The 27,603-nt window shown below is 38.3% G+C and overlaps 1 protein-coding gene across 1 annotated transcript; it reads right to left on the bottom strand.

Annotated features, from left to right (window-relative positions):
* Positions 1-1,364: 1,364 nt before the first annotated feature.
* LOC145105196 (uncharacterized) lies at positions 1,365-1,799 on the bottom strand. The gene has a single exon (XM_079042328.1). The coding sequence runs from the start codon at positions 1,797-1,799 to the stop codon at positions 1,365-1,367; it is 435 nt and encodes a 144-aa protein (XP_078898454.1).
* Between the last annotated feature and the right edge of the window lie 25,804 nt (positions 1,800-27,603).

Consider the following 27,603-nt stretch of genomic DNA (forward strand, 5'->3'; position numbering starts at 1 on the left):
AAAATCGATATGAATCAATCCAAATCTTTCATTATTAATTGATTCACAAAAAGAAAAAGGCAATATTTGTTGTTTTTCTTGATGACAAAATATACATGGATTTACATCTTCTTTAGGAACAAAATTCAACTGATTTAGTATAGAATGAGATGTATGACCAAGCCTATGATGCCATAGTACATACATGTCTTTATTTCTAATATTTGTACTTGCAGCATTACAAATGAAAGAAGAATTAGAAACTTTGTCTTTTGCAACACTTGATGATCCTCTTGCAATTGATTCTTTATCAAGAATGTAAAGATTCCCAACCACTCTACCTTTAGCAACAACTTCTTTAGTTTGTAGGTCCTGCAATATACAATAGGTAGGTTGAAAAACAAATTGAATATGTGTTGTAGTAGCCAATGCTTTTACAGATAACAAGTTACACTTGAAATCTGGAACATGAAGTGCATTTTCCAGAATTAACCTTGAACTCAAAGTATCTGAACCTTTGTGAGTGACATACTTTATTGAACCATCTAGTAAGAATATTTGAGTAAAACTTGATATTGGCTTAAAAGATGTTAGAATAGACAAATTGTTGCACATATGTGTTGTAGCTCCTGTCTAATATCCACAAATATTTATTTAACAAGTCAGATTTCAAAGAATTAAGAAGTGAAAACTTCAATTTCATGCCTGCAAAATCTCCTAGATGAGTGAAATTTGCAGTATGCCCTTCATTCTTTTGATTTGCCTTAAGAAATTCACTGAATTGAGCCATCATGGAATTGAAAGTTGGATTGATTTCTTTGTCTGTCATTTCATGTAACAGATTGTCTTCCATTTCATCACAATTTCCTTCAACCATGTATGCATAATTAAAATTGGATTTCTTCTTTTCTTTAAGTTCCTTATACCAATCTGGATATCCTATTATTTTGAAACATGATTCTTTTGTGTGTCCAGTAGTTCTGCAGAAATTGAAATATCTATCACTTTGATTCTTTGGCTTGTTATCTTGTTTTTCTTTGTATTGAAAATTATTACTCTGCTTCTTGAAATTGTTGTTGCTAGTGTTAAATGACTTTGCAAACATAACATACATTTCAGTAGGAGCAGCAAAACTAACTTGAACTTCTCTTTGTCTTTGAACTCTTAACGCCATAGAATAGGCTTTGTGTACTAGGCAATGGATCAATGACTAATATCTGATTGCGTAGATTGTCATATGTATCACTCAATCCCATCAGGAATTGCATAAGTCTTGTACTTGACGCAAACTCAGATATGGCTTTAGCATAACCACAATTGCATGTTGGTAAAGGAATACAATAATTCAATTCATCATGTAGTTCCATTAGACGAGTATAGCACTTTTAAAAAGAAGCATTACCTTGAGTTATCGAAGCAATATGTCTTCGTAATTGATAGATCATAGATCCAATTTTTTCACTAAAATGTTCCTCCAATTCATTCCATAGTTCATTTGCAGTGGTTGCAAATACGAAGGCTCCAAAATTTTCTTTCGAAATTGATTTGAGTAACCATGATCTAAAAATGCAATCATTGCTGATCCAATCAACAATTTTAGTTTCACCAGATGCAGGGTTTGATAAAATTCCATCGATGAATCCAATCTTCTTCTTAGCTGCTAAAGCAATTTTTATAGAAAACTTCCATTGAAGATAGTTTTTGTTACCAGTAAGCAAGGTTGAAACCAAGAACATATCCGAAGAATCATTTCCTTTCTGATTTCCAGAATTGAAATAAGTATGAGTATAATTATCAACAATGATCGGATCATAACTCATTATGATAGGTAAGAAATCAAATTGTTCAAAAGAAAAAAAAGCATAGTAAGTATTTGCGGAAGATCTAATCATTATCTCTGATACCATTTCAAGATAGAGAAGATGATGAAGTAGAGAGAGAAACAATGAATGTGTAACAACTTCTATTGATCTATCTTGTGTTACAATTACAAAGAATAAAGGAACTACTTATACATGTACATGATCTAGCTATAGTCGAGTTAAGCTAACTACAATACTAACAGATTACTAACTAACTTCTTACACATGCTAATAATTAATATCAACAGGTTCCATCGTTGAGTTAACCCGGTTTTCAGACATTCTAAAAATCTATTATAAATCTGTTAATATAATATTATAATTGTGTAGAAACATAAAAAGAGATGAGTGAATTCATGAGGCGGCTGGAGGGATGGGGATATGTTTCGATTGGGAAGGATATAAAAGGGGGGTTGGGTGGGGACTATATTATGAGATTAATCCTAAAGAGAAAGAAACTTATCACAGTATCAAAAGAAATGGCAACATTGTAACTTTATACATATTTAACGTTGATATTTTAACTATGTTAGTGGAAAGGATTTGATTCCAAACAAAATGTAACCATAGAGATCAAAAATGAAAAAAAAAATCTTTCATGGACCCAATCCACAATCTTCATATAAGTATAGGGACAATATTTGCAATGTAATCCAAATTTTATATTAAACAAGGATTTTACGATTCAACTGGTTGTTGGTAAACCTAATATTGTCGATTCCAGTCATAAGTAGTTCAAAACCTGCAATTAGTTGGCCCAGTCTTTGCATCACATCACAATCCAATCGACTGACCAGACCAATCCAAATTTTAAAACATTATTTAAACACGTTGAATCAAATGTCATGTAAAGATAACTATTTGGAAAGAGGAAGGGTAGAAAACAAACATTATATTTTCAGATTTTGTAAAAATGATGACTCTAAATTATATATACAAAAAATGACAAAAAAGAATCCTCATCTCAAGGATATCATGTTAAAATTTAGAATTTGGATTATATTGAAATATTAGCAAGGTCGTCTATGGAATCTGAATCACTATTTTGTTAGGTAGAGAGGAACATATCTCACTCACTCGCTCAACACTGAGGAGAGTAATTTAATATTGATTATTTAACTTTATGTTCCAAAATTTTATATATACTTATTAACCTTATAAAGCATTTATTATTTTTAAGACAAAAAAACAATGAATTTTAAGTCGGTAAAATTATAATGTTTTTGGTATAAATCAACATTGCATAAATTGAACTATATGACATCTTATAGAAAATTAAGGAGAAGATAAAACTATAGGATTAAGTTTAAATGATAGGATAACATTATAATATAGATAATATAAATGTGTTGGGTACATATTTGTATAGATTTGATGATGCAAAAGATATACATTATAGTTATTGTTCTACTGCTAAATGTAGGTAGTCAGTCTTGTCTAAGCAAGTGTAAATAATACAACTTAAACAAGCTGATCTGTCAGAGTTTGTTTATTTAGTTAAACTGGAGATATGTTGATGATTATGAAGACTGATATTGAAGGTATTTATTACTATTCTACCATCCACTAAAGTTCATATTTCGAAGACTGAAGACCAAATCTAAGCTGCCTTTGCTGATCAGATCTGGAACATTTCTGACACCTCTGTTGAAGTTTTGGTACCACTAAAGATCATCCTCTGCTAACCAAAAGACACTGAATACATTATCAGCACAAAGAGCACCATTCACTGATGACTTGATTTGTGGATACTGATGACTGATCAATGTGTCCAATTTACCATATCTATATTTATTTTAGAAGATTCAATCCCATCAAATCGGGGATTTGATTTAAACAGAAGATCTGGAGAATCTATAGAATTCTTATCTCCTGTCTTTGTGATAATTAGCAAGCTTTAGACTAGTATTTATGCTAGCCTCTCTCATTAGTTGACAGTGGATGATTTGTATTTTATTATGAGGAAGAGAGTTTCTGTATAGAGATTTGAGAGTGCTTAGTGAGTTCTTGGAAAGGATTCAAAATATTTGTTATTTCTGAATCATTTTACTCCTCTTTGTGAGAGCATTTTTAGTGAAAAACCCGGCAATTAAATAAATTTGGTTTTTATTTGTTAAATACTTGTGTTATTATTCTGCGTTTATATTAGATTCATACTCAAGTGTTAGGGTTTGGGACCTCCAATTGGTATCAAAGTAGGTTAGAACATTTATTCTAAGATCTGTTGAAGATTCAGAACTTCAAACATTATTAAGAAACTTGAAAATCATAAGAAGAAGAAGAAGAAGAAGAAGAAGAAGAAGCAGAAGAAGAAGAAGATATCTTATACAATCATCCAGATACGAAGAGTATTTCAGACAATCAGAATAGAGAGTATGGTATTTTCTCTTATCTTTCGTAGTATCTGACTGAATTAGGTATGTATGGTCCATATAATGTATCTCTGATGAGAAAACTATTTTTAAATGGAAGGATAATCAAATATACAAATGTTTGTATTGAAAAAGAAAACAAAGAAAGTATGAAAATCGATGCAAGTCCTTTATCATGTTTTCCTGAACTGGTGTATGATCCAAAGGCACCCCTATCAGTTTTCTTCATGACTGAACTGGAGAATCTGGTTGAAAGGGAGAAAGAGATATCAGATGTGAAGGAGAATATTAAAGAAAAAGATGTGAAGAAGAAAAGCTATTCATATCTAAGTGTTCAAACAGAAGATGTACCTGAAGAAAGTTCTTCTCCAAGAAACCCTATTTTTCACCCTGATGAGCATCACATCAGCTCTTGCACTAACAATCCTCACACTGATAAGCTTCATGCTGAGAAACCCTGCTCATACTCGAAAAGCTTCAAAAGATTCCATTACCATTTTCAAACGACCCACTCCCTGAACATCATCTCACACTGTTGAGAAAGTTCAAACAACCACTCCAACTCGTATTTTCAAGACATTAGATGCTGTAAAGCACCCTGATATGTTTTTTTACACTACCAAGTCAGTTCAAGCTGACAAGTCGATTCTCACTACCAAGAGGGTTCACCCTGCAAAGAAAGTTCAATCAACCATTCCAATTAACCGTATCAAGACTCAAGCTCTAGTTCCCACCCTAAACACCAAAAGATCTCAAGGTGGTAAACTTACTGATGTATGCTCTTGTTTAAATAACTCTTTTTACAGGTTAAAACAAACAAAGAAAAGGAATTCAAAGAACACAAAGCCAAAGAAGGTATGGGCTCCAAAGAAGTAATATACAAAACCAAGGAAGATGAAGCAAGTTTGGGTTCGCAAGAATTCATCTCAACAGTCGTAAACAAGGCCAACAAATGGAGTTAGAAAGAAGCACTGTAATCAAATGTCTCATCGAAAGAAGAGAAGAGTTTAGAAGCATGGAGCCAATGTCTCTTTAACTTATCATAAATATTCAGGAGTGAGGTATGTTTCGAAACCCAATGAGAGAGACTTTGATGCATTCAAAACTCATTTTTAACTGTCTCACTCCCTCCTGATCAAAAGCATGAAAAAATTGTCTATATGGCTTTTATTATTTCTGATCCTATAAGATTTCTGAAAGATTTCTTAAGTAAATTTTTGCCAAATATTTTAGTACAAGATATTTCCAGATGCATGCTTGTTTTCAACATGCAAAAGCTGAAAATAGTGATAGTTTGATGTGGTGGTTCCTAACTATCTCTTTCCCTTTCTTTCTCTCTCTCTCTCTCTCACACACACACATACACACACACTCTCTCTCTCTCTCTCTCTCTCTCTCTCTCAAGAAAAGTGTATCAATCGAGCATGCATAATGTCTCCTGTATTTATTTCTTGGGAAAAGGAATGCAAAGATAAGGTATGTAAAAGATAAAGTATGGTTGTTTCTTAATTGTCAGTCTCACTATAGGAAAGTATTATGATGTAGTTCACGTTGTATTCCTAATAAAATAATAAAGAAGCATTGGTCCTTTTGCATGTATTATAAAAATTCTATGTTTGAAGAGTAAGATGGGTATGGTTGTAAATTGTACAAAAAGCTGCAACATCATGTGGGGTCAAAAATATATCTCCCTTTGACTTTCCAAGATATCTTCTCCGAAAGACCTTTTGTTTCATCATAATTATCATATGGTACAGACTAAAAATAATCATCACAAAAGTTGCATTATCAGTCTTAACAATTAAAGTTAAATAAAAAGTTTCATCCTCGTCCAGTCCTTTCGTAACAAAAACTTGGTTTGGCGTTTTTTGGACTTTGGAAAAACAACTGCTCACACCTTGTTTTTCAACAAATTGTTCAAACTCAATCGAATCCTTAAAAATCAAATTTTTTTTAGGTCCATCAAATGGTTTCGCAAAAGAAGAACAATCAATTTCATCTTCAACTGATATTTCACTCATTTCGCTTTCATCAAATTCAGAATCATTCACACAACTGTGAATTTCCTTCGAATTCAATTTCTTACACAATGAATTATATTTCTCAATTGAATTTTTTTTATTTATTTGTTGTTTGTCTGCTTCTGTTAACACATCTTTCATTATCATTTTATTTTCTTTTGATTTCGAAAATTCTTCTATCCTTTCAATTCCTACTTTGTATGAGTCACTTAATGACTCATCAGATGACACAATAGATTTACAATTATAACATTCATCATCTATCTCTTCCTCCTTCAATTCTAAAAAAGAAAGCATCTTTTTGTGCATAGCATTTGCAATTTCACAATTAAGGTAAAGTTGTGTTATATTGTTATGCAAATGACGTGCTATTTGATAGAATATCTTTCTTTATTTCATAACAACTCTATATCATTTCGCAACACAATAGCATCATCTTTAGCCCTAGACAACTCAACCTCCAAGTGCTATATCCACAATCTCCTTTCCTCAGTTTTAAATGAAATCATGCTAAGATCATCATTAAGATTAAATGTTCTAATATGACCCCATTTTAATCTTTCACTAAAATCATGAATCGTATCTCTTAGATTAGTTAATTCAGAATTATAACGAGAAACATAAATATCTAAAGATTCATGGATAAAATGTACCTTGCTCATTACCTTTTTGCTTTCCGTGACATGCTCTCGAACTGTCTTTGTTGAAAGAAATGCATCAGATTTGGCTTCTTCATCAGTGAAGTAACCTTGGCTTCCTGAGCTCACACTGCTCACAACAAAGCATTTTCCACATCTTTCATCCTTAACTTCTTTTGCAACGTAACTTGCTCCATGTGCTTGCCTACGAACTTCATCATCTTCAGAATCAGTAGACCAAACTTCAACTTTTCCATCATCACTATTTTCTTCACCCACAATAAACTCCTTGATGGGTTTTACATGCAATAATGCGGATAAATCTATATACACTTAAGGGTACATGCAACCTATTAGATCTCGGCATAACTCTATTGATGTAACTTTCTATAGAACATCAAGAACCCTAGAACCCTAGGTAATTTTGAAAATAATAGAAGAAAACATACCTCTTGATTGTTGTAGTAAACAATCAAACAATCCTTTCTATAGTTGTTTGGAAACTAGCACTAGAAATCTCGTGCCTCTGATGGTTCACACCCAACCCTACCAACAAGGAAGATTAAGAGAGAGGAGAGGAAGATTAAGAGAGAGGAGAGGGAATAATGGAATTTTTCGCCTATCTCTTATAAAGGAGCAATGGCCAAAAATCCAAGGCCAAGGGTTCCTTTTATAGTGTAACTTGGAAACCCTTAATAACCCTAATTTGAATAAAATAATATTAATTCAAATTGGTATCCAGCTTCCTATTTATCTACAAGGAATATTCCAGATGACCTGGAATACTCTAAAATCGTCCACCCCTTCCAAGGAAGGTTCTAGAACCTCTCTTGTTCAATTATTGAACAATTACACTTTAACCCTTACACTTTTAATTAATCCAAATAATCCCAAAATTAATTCTAATTAACTTCTGATTAATTCTTAATTAAATATTACTGTTTTTAATTAATATATTGTTTGCATAACATATTAATATATTCATTTATTGCTATTTATTAATCATATAATAAAAAAATAAATCATTCACTCTCTCTAAAAGTCATCCTATTCAATTACTAGGTTTGAGGGTAACCCAAAAGGAATATGCTAATAATTCAAGAATATAACAATTCAGTTATTGGCTTAGACACCTAATCAAACAATCTTCCACTTGGATAAGTCTATAACTGCAATTACCGGTATAAATCTAAATTAAACAGCAAAGAGTGCTTCCATAGCAATTGCCGAACTCTGAACTTACCAGATGTTGGCCTTAAGATAAGCGATCCAATATTCCTCCATTCTACTAGATATTGTATAGACATGAGACATGGATTAGAATCAATCTCATTGTCCAAAATATTGTTTCCCGATTTCTGATTTGTGATGACGACATAAGACTTCAAATTGAACACATCAATTGAGTCCTGGCTTGGCCCAACACTATAAATCAACACCAAATCACCGAGGGGCCCACATATATCGTTTTTCCCGTTAGGGAAAAAGGAAAGAATAAACTTTGACTTATATTCTTGTATCCTTTACTCACCAAATCATACATGATACTACGTTTTATAACATCATGTAACTGACGCATTTTCGCAGTACCAATGCACAACTGAATTGTAAATTACAACTCATATATCTCCGTTTCAAGAAGATAAGATATTATCTACTCATAATTACTCGTGATATAATCCATGAAGTAATTCTCTGAGCGTGGGTTTATCCAATACTTAAATCTCCATTTCTACTTAAATCTCCATTTCTAAGGAATCATGAAGTAATTCTCTGAGTGTGGGTTTATCCAAGACTTAAATCTCCATCTCTGAGCGTTGGTTTATCCAATTCATGACAATATTAATTCACTACTTACTTCCCAAAGTATGAGTGACTGTGGAATTTGAATAATTAAAATTATTCGGGAAGTAAAACATGCAAAACGAAACACAAAAATAAATAATTGACAAAGGCAGCAAACAAACTCATAAATAATGTCTATTATTTAATCACCAAAAGTTAATTACATTTATTTTGTTACAAGTTTTAAACTAATCATCTAACTACTAAAAATAATATCATCTCTCAAACCAATGCTCCTAGCATGCTGACTACGCTTAATCCTACTCAGAGCCTTTGTGAGAGGATCTGTAGGATTATCTTCTGACGAAACTCTATCCACTATAATATGACCTTCTTCAACTTTATGTCTGATATAATGGTACTTTATGTCGATATGTCTTGATTTACCATGATCTCTCAGTTCTTTGGTCAAATCAATTGCTCCTTCATTATCGTAGAAAAGTTACATAGGCTCGTGAATGGTTGGAATTACTCCAAGATCTCCAATAAAGTTTTTCAGCCAAGCTGCTTCCTTTGATGCTTCACTTACCGTTATGTACTCTGATTCGCAAGTAGAATCAGCCACCGTGTCTTGCTTGGAACGTTTCCAAGTAACTGCTCTACCATTTAATGTGAACACTCAGCCAGACTGAGAACGAAAGTTGTCTCCATCTGTTTGAAAGCTAGCTTCACTATACCCAGTCACTCTCAACATATCATTGCCTCCAAAGACTAGAATCATATCCTTTATCCTTCGCAGATACTTGACAATGTTCTTAACTGTTGTTCAATGAGCTCTGCCAGGATTTCCCTGATAGCGACTGACCATGCATAAAGCAAAGGACATATCAGGGCGAGTACATGTCATAGCGTACATGATCGATCCTACAGCCAAAACATAAGGGACTCAACTCATATCAACTATCTCTTCATCCGTACTGGGGCTTTGAGTCTTACTTAATTTGACATTGATCTGAATAGGTAGCTCGACTTTCTTGGAACTTTCCATACTAAACCGTTTTAGTACCTTGACTAAGTAAGTACATTGACTAAGACCAATAAGTCTTTTCTTTCTATCTCTTAGAATTCTTATCCCGAGAATATAAGTAGCCTCTCCTAGATCCTTCATAGCAAAACACTTTTAAAGCCAAGATTTTACTTCTTGCAAGGTTGGAACGTCGTTTCATATAAGTAGTATGCCATCAGCATACAATACTAGAGAAGTTACTATACTCCCTCTAGCCTTGACATACATACATGACTCATCTTTAATCCTAGAGAAACCAAATTCTTTGACTTTCTCATGGAAGCAAAGATTCTAGCTGCGAGATGCTTATATTAATCCATAAATGCATTTCTCAAGTTTACACACTCTATTTGGAAAATTTGCATCAACTAAACACTCTGGCTGACTCATGTAAACATTTTCAGGCAACTTCCCATTAAGGAAAGCGATTTTGACATCCATCTGCAAAATTTCACAATCATGAAAGGCGACTATGGAAAGCATTATCCTAAAAGATTTTTTCTTAGCTGCTGGTGAGAAGGTCTCACCATAGTCAATCCCAGGGGTTTGGGTAAAGCCCTTCGCAACCAGTCGTGCCTTAAATGTGTGCACATTTCCATCCATGCCGGTCTTCTTCTTGAAGATCCATTTGCAACCAACTGTCTTTCGACCAGGTTCTTGATCAAACAAATTCCAAACTTGGTTGTCATACATGGACTTGATCTCGCTGTCCATTGCCTTTTTCCATTTGGTAGCCTCAAGGCCTGCCATTCCTTCCTTGTAGTTAGCTGGCTCATCCAAATTTATCAGTGTTTGATCACTGATAAACGTATCACCATCTAACGTTATATGGACACGATAGAACGTTGGTGGCATGCTAACTCTACTAAAACGAAAAAGAGGTAATGAATTGTCAACTGGCTCAACTAGAATTTCTTCCACTGGTTAAGTGCTAGTGTCTTCTAAGGTTCCATCATTGGTTGGCTCTTGAATTTCTTCAAGGTCAATTGTACTCCCACTGTCCTCTTTGTAAGTACATATTTTGCATCATCAAATCTATACAAATAAGTGACCCAATAGTTTTGGCAACCTTTTTAGTAGGGACAAGATTAAGGATATTGGCGACTGTCTCTAAGGAATACCCCCAGAAGGAAATGGGAAGAGTGCCTTGACTCATCAGGAAACGAAATATGTCCAACAATGTTCGATTGCGCCTCTCAGACACACCATTAAGTTATGGTGTTCTAAGAGGAGTCAATTGTAAAACTATTCCACGTTCCTTGAGGTAGTCGTAGAACTCGATACTAAGATACTCTCCTCCTCAATCAGATCGGAGCATCTTTATCTTCCTGCCTAATTGATTCTCAACTTCGTGTTTAAACTCTTTGACCTTTTCAAAGGTTTCTGATTTATGTTTGATCAAGTAGATATAACCATATCTACTATAATCATCTGTAAGTGTTACATAAAACCGATTAGCATCTCTTGTGGTGGATCTGAAGGGTCCACACACCTCTGTGTGTATGAGGTCCAACAAACCTTCACCGCTTTCACAAGATCCAGTGAAATGTGATTTTGTCATCTTGCCCAAAAGACAAGATTCACATTCATCATTTGGCCTTAGGTCAACTGATTCCAAGACTCCATCCTTTTGGAGTTGGGAGATGTGTTTCTTGTTAATATGCACAAGACGACAATGCTAGAAGCACACCTTGTCTAAACCATTAGACAAATCAATGTAAAATACACTATTTCCTAAGCTATCAACTCAAGTCACAGTTTCATACACACCATTACAAGGTAAAGCTTAAAATATAAAAACACCATTTTTATAAAATAGAACTAAACCATTCAAATCATTAAATGAGTAACGAAAACCTTGTCTGAACAATGCATGAAATGAAATAATATTTCACATCATTTCTGACGAATAGCAACAATCTATCAAATCTAAACTAATATCACTACTAAGCACAAGATGATAAGTCCCAATCTTGGTAATAGGAGAAGATCGCCTATTTCCCATGATCAGATTCATCCTCCCATGCTCCACCTCTTCACTTTCTTTTAGCCCCTGCAATTCAGAACAAATGTGAAAACCACATCCTGTATCAAGGACCCAAGAACGAGTAGATTGTGATTTATTAGTTTGAATAGTGTATATACTTGATAGTGATGGATCTTCCCATCGTTGATGTCTTGCAGGTATTTAGGGCAGCTCCTCTTCCGATGTCCCTTGTCATTGAAATAGTAACAAGTGGCTTCTTTGGGGTCACTAACAGCCTGAATGTCTGAGTTGGGCCTTGCCTTTGGGACATTTCTAGATGACCCATATTAGGCCTTGTTCTTCCAGTTAGCTTTGGAAGTAACCTTCCTCTTCTTCCCTTTGCCTTTACCAATGGCGAGAATAGAAGCATTAGTAGAAGGGGCTAGATTCTTTCCCTTCATTCCAGACTCAGCAGTCTGTAGCAAGTTTTGGAGGTGGGAAAATGTGGTTTATGTGTTGTTCAAATTATAAGCTAATATAAAATGATCATAACAACTTAACAAGGAGTTCAAGACCATGTCAATGGCCAACTCCTCGTCAAAGTGCACATTGAGCCTAACAAGGCATCCATGTATATTTGTATTCTTTGTATGTGGTTGCACACAGACTCTCCCTCTTTCATCTTCCAACCCATGAGGGACTTGACCACTTCATATTTCTCTTGACGAGCTCTCTTGTGGTACTTTTCCACAAGGTCATTGTTCATCTCATAGAACCAATAGTCCTTATAGAACATTTGCAACTCAAGAGACATTGTAGCGACCATGATGCAAGCAAGCTTTGTTGCATCATCGTAGTGTTTCTTGTAGGAGGATAGTTGTTCTGGAGTAGCTTTGGCTTCATCGATTTAACCGAGTTTTTTCTTCAAAGACATATTCTTTCCCCTCGAATCGAAGATCCATCTTGATGTTATGCATACAATCATTGTAGTTGGTGCCATCAAAGGTCACCTTGGACACGATAGAGAGTAGGAAAAAACTCGAGTGGTGGGTAGACGACGAAGGAGCAGAAGCATCACTAGGAGTAGAAATCTATAGAGAAAAAGAAATAGTTTTAGTTAGATGACAATAATCCTTAATATTTTAGCCCATAATAAATAATTAAGGCTAGGATAAAAAATAACAATTCACAACTAATAATAGGAATGTCCTAATATTATTGCGAATTTATAAAGGTAGGTAAAAGCAATTTACCAATTTCGAACTATGAAATTCCTAGATCTTTTGAGAGTCACTGAATCTATTAATGGCATGTTTAATCTCAGATTATGCTCTACTATTTGTGACTGGGATACAGACGATCACAAACAAGATGTGAATAACCATACAAATATGCTTGGCACTCTCGATGTCATTTATCATCTCATATTAATGTGTCGGTTAACCACATGTGCTCCATTAATAAATGATAATTTTCGAGATGCTCGTTATTACTCTTTATAGTCACTATTAGCGTGTCGGTTAACCACACGCGCTTCACCAACTATTATAAAGTATAATGTGCAATTTTATGGATTAGCATACTCTTCATATTTTTTCCTAAAGTAACTAAGAAAAACAGCCTTTTACGACACGCAATGCGTGTCATAAAGCGCTCAGACGACGCGCAAATGCGCGTCAAGGAAGGCCCTGTCATAACGAGAAACGACACGCTTTTGCGCGTCATCTATAGACGACGCGCATTTACGACGCGCATTTATGACGCGCATTTACGACGCAACTTTACGACGCGCAATGCGTATCAAGGAAGGCCCTGCCATAAAGGAAGACGACACGCATTTGCATGTCGTAATTTTACGACGCACGTTTAGGACACGCATTGCGTATCATTAAAGCCCCTGACATAAATGAAGATGACACGCATTTGCGTGTCATAAACTTCAGCAACCATTTGCGATATACATTTACGACGGTTCTTCATAATACTCATTTACGCATAATAAAAAAATATGGAAACAAATATATACAAAAACAATCAATTTCATCAAATAACATCACGTCAAAAAATTGCAATACATTGGTATTAAGGGGATCTGATTGTACAACAACTAAGAGGGTTTCCCTAACTATATAACCTAATACTACATTGCTATTAAGAAACACCTTGTTTCTACTTCTTATTGTTATGCTTCCGTTTCCACATGATACCTGTTTTCATCATAACCACATTAGTATTCAGAAAAGGCTTCTAGCATCATCAATCTATATTATAAAATATTAAAATTTAATACACATGTAGTAAAATACCTTTTGCCAAGAATCAAGGCTTCAATACATCCCATACCTGTATAAAATATTAAAACAAGAAGCATGTAAGATTTTTCAGCTTTTTACACACCTCCAATCCACTGTAAAATGTAAATACACCCAAAATAAATATAAAAAGATATTTGACAATGGCATTTGAGTCTTATACCTGAAAAAAACTCTTTCAACTCTTTTAACTACTTGTAGACTTAAAAAGTATGGTCATTTGTTAACAAGGGCATTTGAGTCTTTGGTTAAATCCATACAAACTACATCGTCTGCAAGAGATGGGTTGGTGGTCCACATTATCTAATGTAAATTAAATGTTCTCCTCATACACAAACATCCAACGTTGATATCAAAGCAATTAATCAAGAATTAAACTTCACTTCCTATTTTGGCTTTAGATAAACACATGTACTGCTTAGAAACATTAAAACTAAAATACACAAATAATAAATTACCAGGTGCATCATTCCAATTATAGCCTGGGCTTCTAGGGATATGTTATGAATATTATACACAAGCTTTCTGAAGTTGCATTGATATAAACAAACCGTGTCATGGAACGAAGAGATGTTGAGTATCCAAACATATTGTTCACTGGGACCTGAAACCCGAAATATAAACCTCAAAGTAAGTAAAACATATAAATATATTTATTTTTTTAAGTGTTAATGACTGAGAGATTAAGTGAACAACTGTTGTTGTAAGGAACCCCAACAATGCACCAGTTGCAACCTGAAAAAGAATTTGTTTGTTGAATCATAAAAGTGACCCTCTTGAACTTTGCTACCGCAACCACTTCATCACCCGCAGTCAGTCTCTTTATCAGCTTCAGCACCTGCAGTCAGTCTCTTTATCAGCATCAGCAACCGGAGTCAGCTACCGCAGTCAACTTAGCTAGATTACTTTACTTGTCTTTTTTGTAATACACTCTATTGTCCAGTATGCCTTGCACGACTGCTTATAGAGATGTAATCTAGTGCATTTCTGAGTCTCTATAAATAGAGACTTATTCTCCTGTATTGAACATACTCTATCACCGATAACTTATGCATTCTATCTGAATACACATTCTGAAGTTATCTCTCTATCTTTCTTCACTCATCTCTTCTTACTTAAATCTTATCATAATTCTGCTGATCATAATCCCTCTTCGGAGCAAGTCTTTAAGACTTAATCACTAAGCTTGATCTTCCTTATTAACTTGGAGTGAATGCATTCCTTGTTATGAATCAGGTTAAGTGTCTTCTTGATATAACAATTGCTGTCATTTCTATTCCTTTACATTTCCGCAACTAACTCTCTAACTATCTAACTATATTATTGTTGAGCTGTTAGATCCTTTGAGATTAACTATTCCGCATTATACTTGTTCTAACTTTTGTTCAAGTGTGTCTCCAAGTTTTTCTCTCAACAATTGGTATCAGAGCCAAAGTGGTTGCTTTTTGAAAACGGAACTCTGATTATTCAAAGAGCCTTCTATACCACTAAAGCTCATTTCTTCAAACAAAAAAAAACAATTTCAAATGGCACAATCATTATCTCTGAATGTTTCCAACAATGTTGGTGGTTCTAACCGAGCCCCAATACTAGGCGCAAATGAATATCATCACTGGTCACAAAGAATGGAAAGGTACTTGAGGAGACTGGGTAGAGATGTATGGCGATCCGTAGAAGAAGGACCACATGTTCCAGTCCTTACACCAGTCCAAACTGACGGCGCTGCAACCAGGCTAGGAGGAGGTCAACCAGCCATGAGCCGTCCCACCAAGGATGATCTCGATAAAATGGAAAATGATGCTGTTGCCTTTTATGAAATCTCCTGCGGAGTTGCTCCTGATAACTTTGATATTATCATAAATTGCAAATCAGCAAAAGAGATCTGGGATGTTCTCAAGAACCTGTACGAAGGCACAGAACAAGCACATGATAAGAAGCTTACTACCGCACTCAACGAGTTCAACAGCTTCAAAGCTCATACTGGGGAAAGTTTGGAAGACTCCTTCAAAAGGTTCAACCTGATAGTCACCAAGTTATCCAATGCGGGCACCATCCGCAGTAACCATGAAACCAATCTTCAGTTTCTTAATGGTTTGGGCAGACATTGGACTACGGCCAAGATGATAGTCCAAGGTGATAGAAAGATTCACTCCTTTTCACTTTACAAGCTCTATGGAGAACTGCAAGCTCAAGAATCCACCGTACTCAAAGATTGTGCTGACTTCGGAGGACCACTTGCTCTCATAGCACAAGCTCCACCGCAGTCACCTTACTCTTGCTCGTATGACACTCCACCGCAGTCATACGAAGCGGATTCTGAATATGATTATGAAGAAGATTTTCAGAAGGCTATTGCTCTGGTTAGCCAACAGTTCAACCGTCTACCACCTCCTTCCTTCCGTAAGAATCAACAGTTCAACAAACCTCCATTCAACCGTAACTTCGGTTCTCAGAACAACCACCCTCGATATCCCAAAAGTTCTCATCCTCCACCACAATCTCAGAATAATCAACCAAAGGAGGTACCGCAGTCTCCTCAAATCACTGACTCCGGTACTCCTTCAGAAGACAAGACTGATGTTGTAATTTGTCACAAATGCAACAAAGAGAATCACTTTGCACGAGATTGTAAGGCCAATGTAGTGAAAGACAGAGCATTCTACCTTAGAATGGCTCAAGAGTTGGAAGACAAAGAAAAAGCTGAAAAGGCAAGGGCATACGTGGCCCATGTCAAAAGAGATCATCAAGTCTGGTCATCCGGAGACGAAGATGAGGCCATCAACAGTGTCAAAGGAAAAGGGAAAATTTGCATGCTGGCCACTGCGGACGATGATGGGTCTACAATGTTGAACAAGAACTACTGCTACATGGCAAAGGATGGAACACTAAGCATCGTCGAACAGGTAAAACTCATGATCCAAACTCTAAACTATAGCATGCATGACTGTCAGCCTTACATAGATGATCTTAATAACACTTGTGCTGCCGTCCTTACAGACTATAATAAAGCCTTAGATGAGAAGAACATTGCGTCCCAAGAGATGTTCCACGTGAGAGGACGACTGGATAACAAAAGACTTAAGATGGCTATGTTACAGAAGGACCTAGAGTTAGAAAAGGATGCAAGAATGTTAAGTGAAACCCAATTAGAGATAGCTTTGAACCAGAGAGATTTAGCTCAGAGAGAAATTGTACGCTTAAATCTCTTAATTGAAAAATTGTTTAATGAAAGTGAAGCTATTGAAAATTTGGTAAACAATCGAACCGTGGACAATACATACAATTGGGGTTGGTCAAATGGATATCCTACCGCAATGGATTCCTCACCCCGGTTCAACAAAGACAGACTGTATGTCCCTTCGGACCGAGAATTTCATTTCCCTGTCAATGACAAAACCTTTCCCGAAGATATCAAAACACACTTCGGTAGACTGCATAGTCTAAGCAATAACTGTGTCATTGAGGAAATAGCGCCTGAGGTTTCAGGTTACACATGTGATCTAATTCCTATCTGTGGCACCGTCTATCCAAATTCTCAAACTTCATCCGTAGTTGATGAAGAGATTGTTGTTGAGGGCCCCAAAGTCTCAAAAGACTTTCCATCTCTGTCCTCAGACCGCAGTGTCTCTCACTGTAGTCAAATGTCTCACCGAAGTCCCATCTAAGACTTATTCAGCGGTAGTCAAGTCATCCCTACCGCAGTGATCAGTTCAAGGAACTGTAACTCTTCAGCCAATATTTCATGAACTACCTATAGAAAATTTTGAAGTAGGTCAATGTTCTCAAATTCCTGAATCCTCAAGTTTTGATGACTCAAGTCCGCGTTCTCAAAATCATTTTAAGAATTCCAGGAAACCGCAGTTGAACAACAATGATTGCGGTTCACCAAAATCTTTGGCAAAAAAGGCTTTTAAAGAAGAAATCAGATCTCGTGGTACTAATAGACAAACTTTTTCAAAAAACAAGAAGCAAGTCAGATTTCCTAAATCCAAAAGTCCTGAAAAACTTGTTTTCTCTCACTACATTTCAAAAAACTATCCTGTCAAGAAAACAAACAAAAAGGAATGTCAAATTTCATCAGTCATTTCCAGCTCACCTGACAAAAATCAAAAGAGTGTAAAGTCTTTTCAAATCAATGGTTTTCAAATATATTCCTTGGACGACCCAAAATGGAAGGGTATCTTACCTATTCCAACACTTTTAAAGTCACATCAAAATTTCAAAAGATGGAAGGATATTTTACCAACTCCACCAAAAGGAGTTCAGAAATCTACACGTGCTAAAACCTTTCAAAAACAGACTTTTTCAAAACCCAAAAACACTCGTGTCAGGAATTACCCATCTCGGACCGGTAACAGATCCAAAACATCCTTAAAACCGCTGACCAATCACAGTGTCAGATCAAAAGACAAAATCTCCTTTTGTAAATGTCAGTGTAGTTGTCAAAAGGTTTTATCTCATGTCAAATCGATTCATAGTCAGAAACCTCGTATTTTTTCAAAAAATCACAACACTCCAAATCTACTCAAACACCCACGACTAGGCTCAAAAGTTGACAAGTGACCTGTCCCTGCAACCTCGGACCATGCATCACTCATAAACACATCAATTGTCCCAGGCTCCAAACTTGTTTGGATGCCTAAACTAACCGTGTAATTCTCAGGCTTTGTGCAAGGAGGAACAAGAAGAAGAGTGGTTAATTGACAGTGCCTGCTCCTTGCACATGACCGGAAGGTTAGAGTACCTTCGATATTTCAGGCCTATATGCCATGGTGGAAATGTCACGTTTGGTAACAATGCAAACGGTGTCATCCGAGGTTACGGTGTTCTCACTACCGGGACCTTTTCTATTCAGAAGGTTGCTTATGTAGAAAGCCTTAAACACAATCTCAACAGTGTTGGCCAACTATGTAAAGCAAGACATCGTGTTGAATTTGATGATCAATTTTGCTATGTAATGACAAGTGACAGAAACACATGCCTGATCAAATCCCGATCCGAAGGTACCATGTACCCTTTGGATGTCTCTCTGATCATTGGTAGACCGCAGTTGTGCTTCCTATCCAAAGCTGTATCTGAAGTCAGCTGGCTATGGCACCGCAAGCTAGCTCATCTCAACTTCAGGTACATCAACAATCTAGTCACCGAAGAACTAGTTCGCGGTCTCCCTATTCTCAAATTCAGCAACGATACTCTCTGTCCGGCTTGTGAATGTGGTAAACAATCCAAAGCAAGTCACCCTCTGATAATGGACTCTTCTATTTCTGAACCTCTGGAGCTATTGCACGTTGATCTCTGTGGTCCATCAACCGTAGCCAGTCTCCACCACAAGAAGTATATACTGGTTATTGTTGATGACTATACACGCTTCACATGGGTCTTCTTCCTCAGACTCAAATCAGAGACACCGCAGATCTTCATCAACTTCATCAAAGAAATCGAACTTCAGATCAAGCTTCCAGTTAGACGCATCCGCAGTGATAATGGAACCGAGTTCACTAATCATCTTCTCAACAGTTTCTTGGTGTCCAAAGGCATTTCTCACAACTTCTCAACACCCTACACACCGCAACAAAATGGTGTAGTAGAAAGAAGGAACCGCACACTGGTAGAAGCAGCCAGATCCATGCTTATCTTCGCCCAACTTCCTCTCTACTTCTGGGCTGAAGCAGTAGCAACCGCATGCTTTGTCCAAAACTGAAGTATCACGTGCAAACGCCTCAATAAAACACCATATGAGGGCCTTAACAACCGCAAGCCCAATGTTCGCTTCTTTCATATTTTTGGGTGTAGATGCTTCGTGATCAACAACAGAGATCAGCTCAACAAGTTTGCACCGAAGTCCGACGAAGGCATCTTCCTTGGTTACTCCACTAACAAAGTTGCTTATCGAGTGCTCATCAGGCATACAAGGCTAATCATTGAAAGCTTCGATGTGAAATTTGATGATTCTCACATCCGCGACACCCCTCCATCCACTGAAACCACCGCAATCATGGAAAGTGACATTCCTGCCTGTTCAGGTCCCTTGAATCTAGTTGAAGTCAATTATGATGATCTTTTCGATCCTGTTGAAACGGCGAAACTATCTGAAGTTCTTGTGTCACCCGCAGCTCAACAATAATATGCTGATGTTTCTGGACCATCTCTATCTGAAGTAGCCTCTCTCAATACTTCCACCTCTCCGGTTGAGGGGGAAATCTCTACTTCGGATCTAGCCGCAACCGTCGAGGTTCCAGTACTTGATGTTGTTCAAATTCCTGTCCGCAGAGAAGCATTACCATCAAACGTATCTTCGGATTCGGATGATGAACTCATAGAAAATATCGACACTAGAACTGATCCAAGGATTGTCACTCTCCCATCCACAGTCCAGGGGGAACCTTCTCAGGTTCCAGAGGAACTCCCATCTGCAACCCAGGGGGAACCTCTCCCAACTGCTCAAGGAAATTCCGTTCCAATAGATCAAGATGACTCAGCAGGATGTTCTCAAGTCCAGGGGGAACTGCCATCTCCAACCGCAGATTCCTCTGACATTCAAGATATTCCCTCTACCGCAGCTGCTGATCATCTGCTGCCACGTCTTCATGTATGGACGAAAGACCACCCACCAGGTCAAATCATTGGGAACCCATCCGCAGGCATCTAGACTCGATCTTCCAAGGACCTATCTGATCATTGCCACTATGCAGCATTTATGTCCTCGGTAGAACCCCAGAACGATCAAAGAAGCATTGCTTGAACCTGACTGGATAGCCGCAATGCAAGAAGAGCTTGAAGAATTTCAAAGAAATAAAGTTTGGCAGCTCGTTCCGAAGCCACGTGGTCACTCCATTGTTGGCACTAGATGGGTGTTCAAAAACAAGCTGGATAAATCTGGTGCGGTAGTCAGAAACAAGGCAAGGCTAGTTGCAAAGGGGTATAGTCAACTTGAAGGCATTGACTACGATGAAACGTATGCTCCGGTAGCACGCATGGAAGCTATCTGGATCTTCCTTGCATACGCAGCCCACAAGAACGTCAAGGTACACCAAATGGACGTTAAGAGTGCCTTTCTCAATGGGGAACTAAAAGAAGAGGTCTATCTTCAGCAACCTACAGGGTTTGAAAACGTTGAATTCCCAGACCACTGCTACAAGCTTGAAAAAGCAGTCTACTGTCTGAAGCAAGCCCCAAGAGCATGGTATGAGACTCTTTCTGAATTTCTCGTCTCATCCGGGTACAAGAGAGGAGTGATTGACCCCACGTTATTTAGAAAAGCTAATGCTGACCACCTTATGCTTGTACAAATATATGTGGATGATATCATCTTCGGTTCAACTGATCAAGGCATGGTGGATGAATTTGCTAAGCTCATGACCAACAAGTTCAAAATGAGCATGAATAGAGAGATCAATTTCTTTCTAGGACTTCAAGTGAAACAAATTCCGCAAGGGATATTCATTCATCAAGAAAAATACACCACTGAACTATTGAAGAAATATTCTATGGACAACTGTTCATCTGCTAAGGTCCCCATGGCCTTCGGTTATAAGATCTTTGCTGATCCCGCAGGTGAATCTGTGGATCACAAGACTTATCGAGGTATCATTGGTTCTTTGATGTACCTCACCGCAAGCAGTCCAGACATTGTTTTTGCAACTGGTGTATGTGCAAGAGATCAGGCGAACCCAAAAGTGTCACATATGACCGTAGCCAAACAGATACTACGGTACCTGAAAGGAAGCAAATCTCTTGGTCTATGGTACCCTGCAGGCAATGACTTCAGCCTGCAAGCTTTCACAGATGCGGATCATGCCGGATGCAGATTAGACCGCAAAAGTACTTCAGGAGGATGTCAATTTTTGGGTGGAAGACTTGTCAGCTGGTCTTCAAGAAAACAAAGCTGTGTTTCTCTTTCTACTGCAGAAGCTGAGTATGTGGCCGCAGCCAGTTGTAGCTCTCAAGTCCTTTGGATGAAAACTCAACTAATGTACTACGGGTATAGAATGCTGCGGATACCGATCTATTGTGACTCATAAAGTGCTATTACTATCTCTCACAATCCAATTCAGCACTCCAAGACTAAACATATTGAACTATGGTATCACTTCATCAAAGACCACATCTTAAAAGGTAACATTGAACTAATCTTTGTCCCTTCTCATGAAGAGATTGCTGATGTGTTCACAAAAGTGCTCGATTCCACAAAGCTTAACACCTTCCTTCAAATGTTAGGAATGATGAATCCAGACCCACAATTCTTTTTGAATTGTTAGCTACCGCAGACCATCCTTGGTCTCCGTTGCGGTTCTAACTGAGAATTACATATGATAGATGGCTTTGGTACCGCAGTCTAGGTACCGCAACCATATATCATACGTATCTCTCATGGGTCTTTATGGTCTGTTATTACTAATCTTTGTACAAGTGTTTCTCCTCAGTTCCTCACTACAGTCTTTTCCTTGTCCATCCGCGATGACTTTTCAACCGCAAAGAAATTTCCATCCGCGATGACTTTTCAACCGCAATGAAATTTCCATCCGCGATGACGTTTCCAACCGCAATGAAGTTTCCATCCGCGATCATCGTGATAATTTCTCAACTGTTTCATCAACCATTGAATCTTTGTGTGCTATTTAATGATCCTTCATTAAGTTAAACATTAAAGACAAAAAACATTCTCTTTAGAAACTGTCTCATTCCCTTTCTGAATAAACCTGTGTCAGACCTATTTTAGGGATGATGACAAAAAGAATGTTTTCCATAAACTCATCCTTAATTTGTCCTTTCCTCTCCCTAATATGTCCCATCCGTTACAACTTCCTCTCCCATCACCCCCACGATCACCTGACGTATTGACATGCATCTGACTTTACATTAAATGCAAAACCCCTTTTGGAAATCTGCCAAAATCTTTTCAAACCCGTTTTAATTATGTGTGGCTGAGATTTAATCCAAAATTCATAGATTCCCCCAGAACCCCAATCGATGTTTTACCCTATCCTTACCATTTACCTAGGGTTAAACCTTTTTCACCCCCCCTTTATAAACCTATCCTCTTCCCCAAATTCACTTTACGCTTTCTGAATATCGATCATTCTCTCTAAAAAAAAACTCAAGCACTCTGTTTTCTACTTCTTCTCAAAACCTTCAAGCTCCTACAATGGTGAAATCAGGTGCATCAAAGAAGCAATCTAAGGCTTCAGGCTCTGCGAATCCCACTGGTTCCGACTCTCCAACAATCGCATCAAGCAATTTTCGAGCAATATTTAAAGATCATCCCTCATATAATGCTCCCATCAAGCTTATGATCAAGTTTCTCAAGAACCACCCTCTGTTTGGTCCATTCGATGCATTTACAGACGTTGTTCCAATTTCTACTCTATTCAAATGTGCGTTCTCTGCATATCGCCCAATGGAAAACCCCCAAGAAGTTCACCTCAACCTCATGAACGATTCTTTAGTCATCTTGTCCAAAGAAAAGTTCTTAACTGCCATTAATCTTCTGGTTCACCCTTCCATCAAGATTTTCTCACCTTCAATGGCAGATGTTACATCCGCACTCTACCAGATGAGGTATCAGAAACCAATTCGAGGGATTGGTGAGTTCAAAAAGAATCAGCTGCCTGCGGTATGGCAGTTTGTGTGTCACTTTGTCATCCGCTGCCTATCCGGCAGAACCGGAGGCATCGACAACATGGGACTGAAGCTATTGGAATTGGTATGGAGCATCTACACAGGCCACGACGTAAACTATGGACAAATCCTTTGGGACGACTTCCTCCAATACATTCCCAAAGAGCACCCAAGGGAGAACCCAACCGAGCTCACATTTGCACGGTTCTGGTCACTTTGTATCTCAGACTTACATGCGGATGCTGGAATAGACATGGGTAGTGACATCAACTTCTTTGTCACTAAGGATCTTAAAAGGTACAACCCTTCTTTTGCTCAAAATGTATATGAACCGATACGCAGACTCCCTACTCATATTCTTTCTTCTCTTGGTTTTGAGACTGCTGATGACTCAGACCACATTGAGGCTACGGAGGGTATTGCCCCATACCCTTCTACCCCGCCTCTTCCATCCGCAGCCATTATCCCTGAGGGTACCGCAGTCCCCTCTTCCACTACACTATCCAATCTTTCTCAAAGAAGAAAGGAGTTGGCAACCAAGAAGCAGAGAACTCCAAAGAAAAAAGCTCCAAAACCAACCGCACCCTCCAAGAAAAGAAAAACCAAACCAATCACACCTCCATCTGATAGTAACTCTGAGGATGCGCAACCGATTGCCATCCTTAAGAAACAGAAAACCACCACCACTATCATTTTCCAGTCAGACTCAGAAACTGAGTCTGATTCACAACATCATGGAGACTCCCCCCCAGTTCACTCCCAAGGGGATGATACTAGTGCACGCCCTAAGGTCTCCAGGGCTTCCCGATTGCATTTCTTTTCACTAGAGGAGTTGCGCTCCATCCTTCTTTCTGTTACCCAAACACTACAAACACCTTCCCACCCGCATGACACTTCTTTCGCCCATGCCAGAACTGAGCAGAGGCCACACTTGACCACAGGTCAAGGAGACCGAGGAAGCTCAGGAAATCCTACTCTGCTTACATCCTTTACAGGTGGTTTAGGCACGGTGAGCACAAATGTGCAAGGATCCGTGGACCCGAAGGACACTTCGGTGCGCTTTGAAGGATTTGACGGTGATGCATCCAATGACTCTTGGTTACAGTACAATCCGGTAACTGAGTCAGACAAGAAGAAGTATGTTGCGTTCCAAAGGGCTTTCCAAGCCCGCAAGGAACAACAAATCAAGCAGCAACAACAGAAAGAAGAGGAGATCCAGTCTGTGGCTAGGTATTAGGCAAATGCCATCAGCAATGCCAGTACCGTAGCCACCATTCAAAAAGTTCAGAACTGGATGGATCAGATGGCTGAAACAATGTTAAGAGCTCAAGCTTCAGGTGCAGCCGCAGGTACCTCCAAAGTTCCTCCTACTCCAACTCCCATTCCATCTCCCACTCCTACAGTCAATCCATCACAAGAGGAAGGATCCACAGTTGAAATCAGCTCTGCTCCAACCTTCGGTCTTGATGATGACGATATCCAAGAGGTCAACAAGCCAAACCCTTCAGAAGATGACCTTATGATGTTTGAAGAAGAATAGGTGTCCAGCGGTTCTCATCATTCGACTTCCAAGCCTAAAGAGAAAAAGAAAAAGAAGAAGAGTGTTGTCTCCAGAAAAGAGTTCATGAGCCTTCAAGCCAAAATCGATCAGATCTTGGCTGCGGTCTAGCCTACTCAACCGCAACCTGAAGACACCCCAGGACCGCAGTCACTGATTGAAAGAATAGAGCGTCTGGAAACAAGGGAACGCATGGCTGCTGAACGAATCTCTCTCAAAGTAAAGATGGGGATCCGGTCCCTTGACAACAACCGCAAGGCTGACCATAAGGAATTCATGGCTGCAGCGGAACGCCTCATCACTGAGGTAACCTTAATCAAAACGGATCTTCAAGCGGCCATCGCGGATCAAGCTTCTCAGTCTTAGAAATTGATCGATGAGACTCATACTGCTTATGAGTCCACTATCTCTATTCTTCAAGCAACCATCAACAGACTGCAGAAATTCCTTTCCTCCAACTTCCATGGCCCTGAGATCCTCCAGCTCACCAAAGAAATCCACAAATTGCTCTTCAGCTCCTCCACTCCAAACAACCAACATTTGGCAGAAGCTCTCAAAGCTCAGTTCCAAGAAGTCTTCAACAAGGTGGATGGACTTAAGCAATGGCTTGAGGAAGCACCGGGGTTGCATCCCTCAAGAGGGGGAAGTGAAGAAGAAGAAGAAGTCCATCACTCTGATACTTCTATTCATCAGAGTCCCCCCATCATCACTGAAAAAATTCCCACACCACCGCAACCATCTCAACATACTCCATCTCCTCACACTTCACCTCCAAAGGATACTCCCAAAAAGCCAGAGACTCCTCCGCACTTCAAGAACTTGGCTGAAAACATGTCTTCTCCGAGCACCACAGACTCCCCTGCCACCGCTCAAAGAAAGCATGATTGGAAAGCAGCCAAGCTGGCAGAGTTAATTTGGAGAGAATGCGGGTTTGACACCATGATGGATGAGTCCTTGATCAATTCTTGGATTAATCCTCACCGCAGGCTGCTGGATGAAGACTACCGACCCCACCTCACATATGCTGAACCCCCTGCTGATGGGTACTGGGATGTACCAATTTCTCCAAATGCCAAGTACTTCACTGTATTTGAGCAGTTTGACCGGAGCCTTCCAGATCACAAACGACTGCCGATGGAGTTTGAGAGACTAAATTGTTTTTATGCTAAGCATGCCTCCTCCATCGAAAACATATGGTCTAATGACAGACCATCCGCAGTCAAGAACTACAAAGTCCGGAAATTTATGAAGGCTGAATACATCCAGTACACCCTGACAAGAAGGGAACATGACTACATCCGCAGCCAAGCAGACTTCCCTTGCATGAATCCGGAAGAAATCTTCCTCATTTCCAAGGTATTTCAAAATAAGTCTGAGAAGCACCCCAAGATGAAGATTGCGCTGGAAAGGGCCAACACCTTTCTCAAGGAAACTGTTGTGGATATCTACCCCACCATCCTCAAGAAGTTTGATCTCCCACCTCTTGAACCTGTGCCAATGCCTACCGAAGGCTTTCAAGAGAGATCTCTAGGCGCAACAAACTTTCCTGAACTTGGAGTCATATTCAAAAGGAAGACTGACAATGTCAAATATTTCATTCCTATGACTGCCATGCATCGCCTCACCAGAAAACAACTTGACATCTGCCGGACCGCAATTGAAAGATCGAAGCATACTACTGCAGAAATCAAGTTTGAGATCACAAGAAGAATCACATGGCTGGAAAACGTCAGGAAATTTTGGTGGATTCTGATCAAGTTCCTCAAACTTGATAGCTGAACCGAAGTTAAAGAGGTCACTTAGGGGGAAATTGTTGAATCATAAAAGTGACCCTCTTGAACTTTGCTACCGCAGCCACTTCAGCACCCGCAGTCAGTCTCTTTATCAGCTTCAGCACCTGCAGTCAGTCTCTTTATCAGCATCAGCAACTGGAGTCAGCTACCGCAGTCAACTTAGCTAGATTACTTTACTTGTATTTTTTGTAATACACTCTATTGTCCAGTATGCCTTGCACGGCTGCTTATAGAGATGTAATCTAGTGCATTTCTGAGTCTCTATAAATAGAGACTTATTCTCCTGTATTGAACATACTCTATCACCGATAACTTATGCATTCTATCTGAATACACATTCTGAAGTTATCTCTCTATCTTTCTTCACTCATCTCTTCTTACTTAAATCTTATCATAATTCTGCTGATCATAATCCCTCTTCGGAGCAAGTCTTTAAGACTTAATCACTAAGCTTGATCTTCCTTATTAACTTGGAGTGAATGCATTCCTTGTTATGAATCAGCTTAAGTGTCTTCTTGATATAACAATTGCTGTCATTTCTATTCCTTTAAATTTCCGCAAATAACTCTCTAACTATCTAACTATATTATTGTTGAGCTTTTAGATCCTTTGAGATTAACTATTCCGCATTAT

The sequence above is a fragment of the Lactuca virosa genome, chromosome 4 (assembly GCF_052849685.1).
Source record: "Lactuca virosa cultivar CGN04683 chromosome 4, Lactuca_virosa_CGN04683_v6, whole genome shotgun sequence".
Lineage (NCBI taxonomy): Eukaryota > Viridiplantae > Streptophyta > Magnoliopsida > Asterales > Asteraceae > Lactuca > Lactuca virosa.

Excerpts from the sequence above, each read along its gene's own strand:
- LOC145105196 (XM_079042328.1), bottom strand. The coding sequence starts at position 1,799 with ATGAGTTATGATCCGATCATTGTTGATAATTATACTCATACTTATTTC.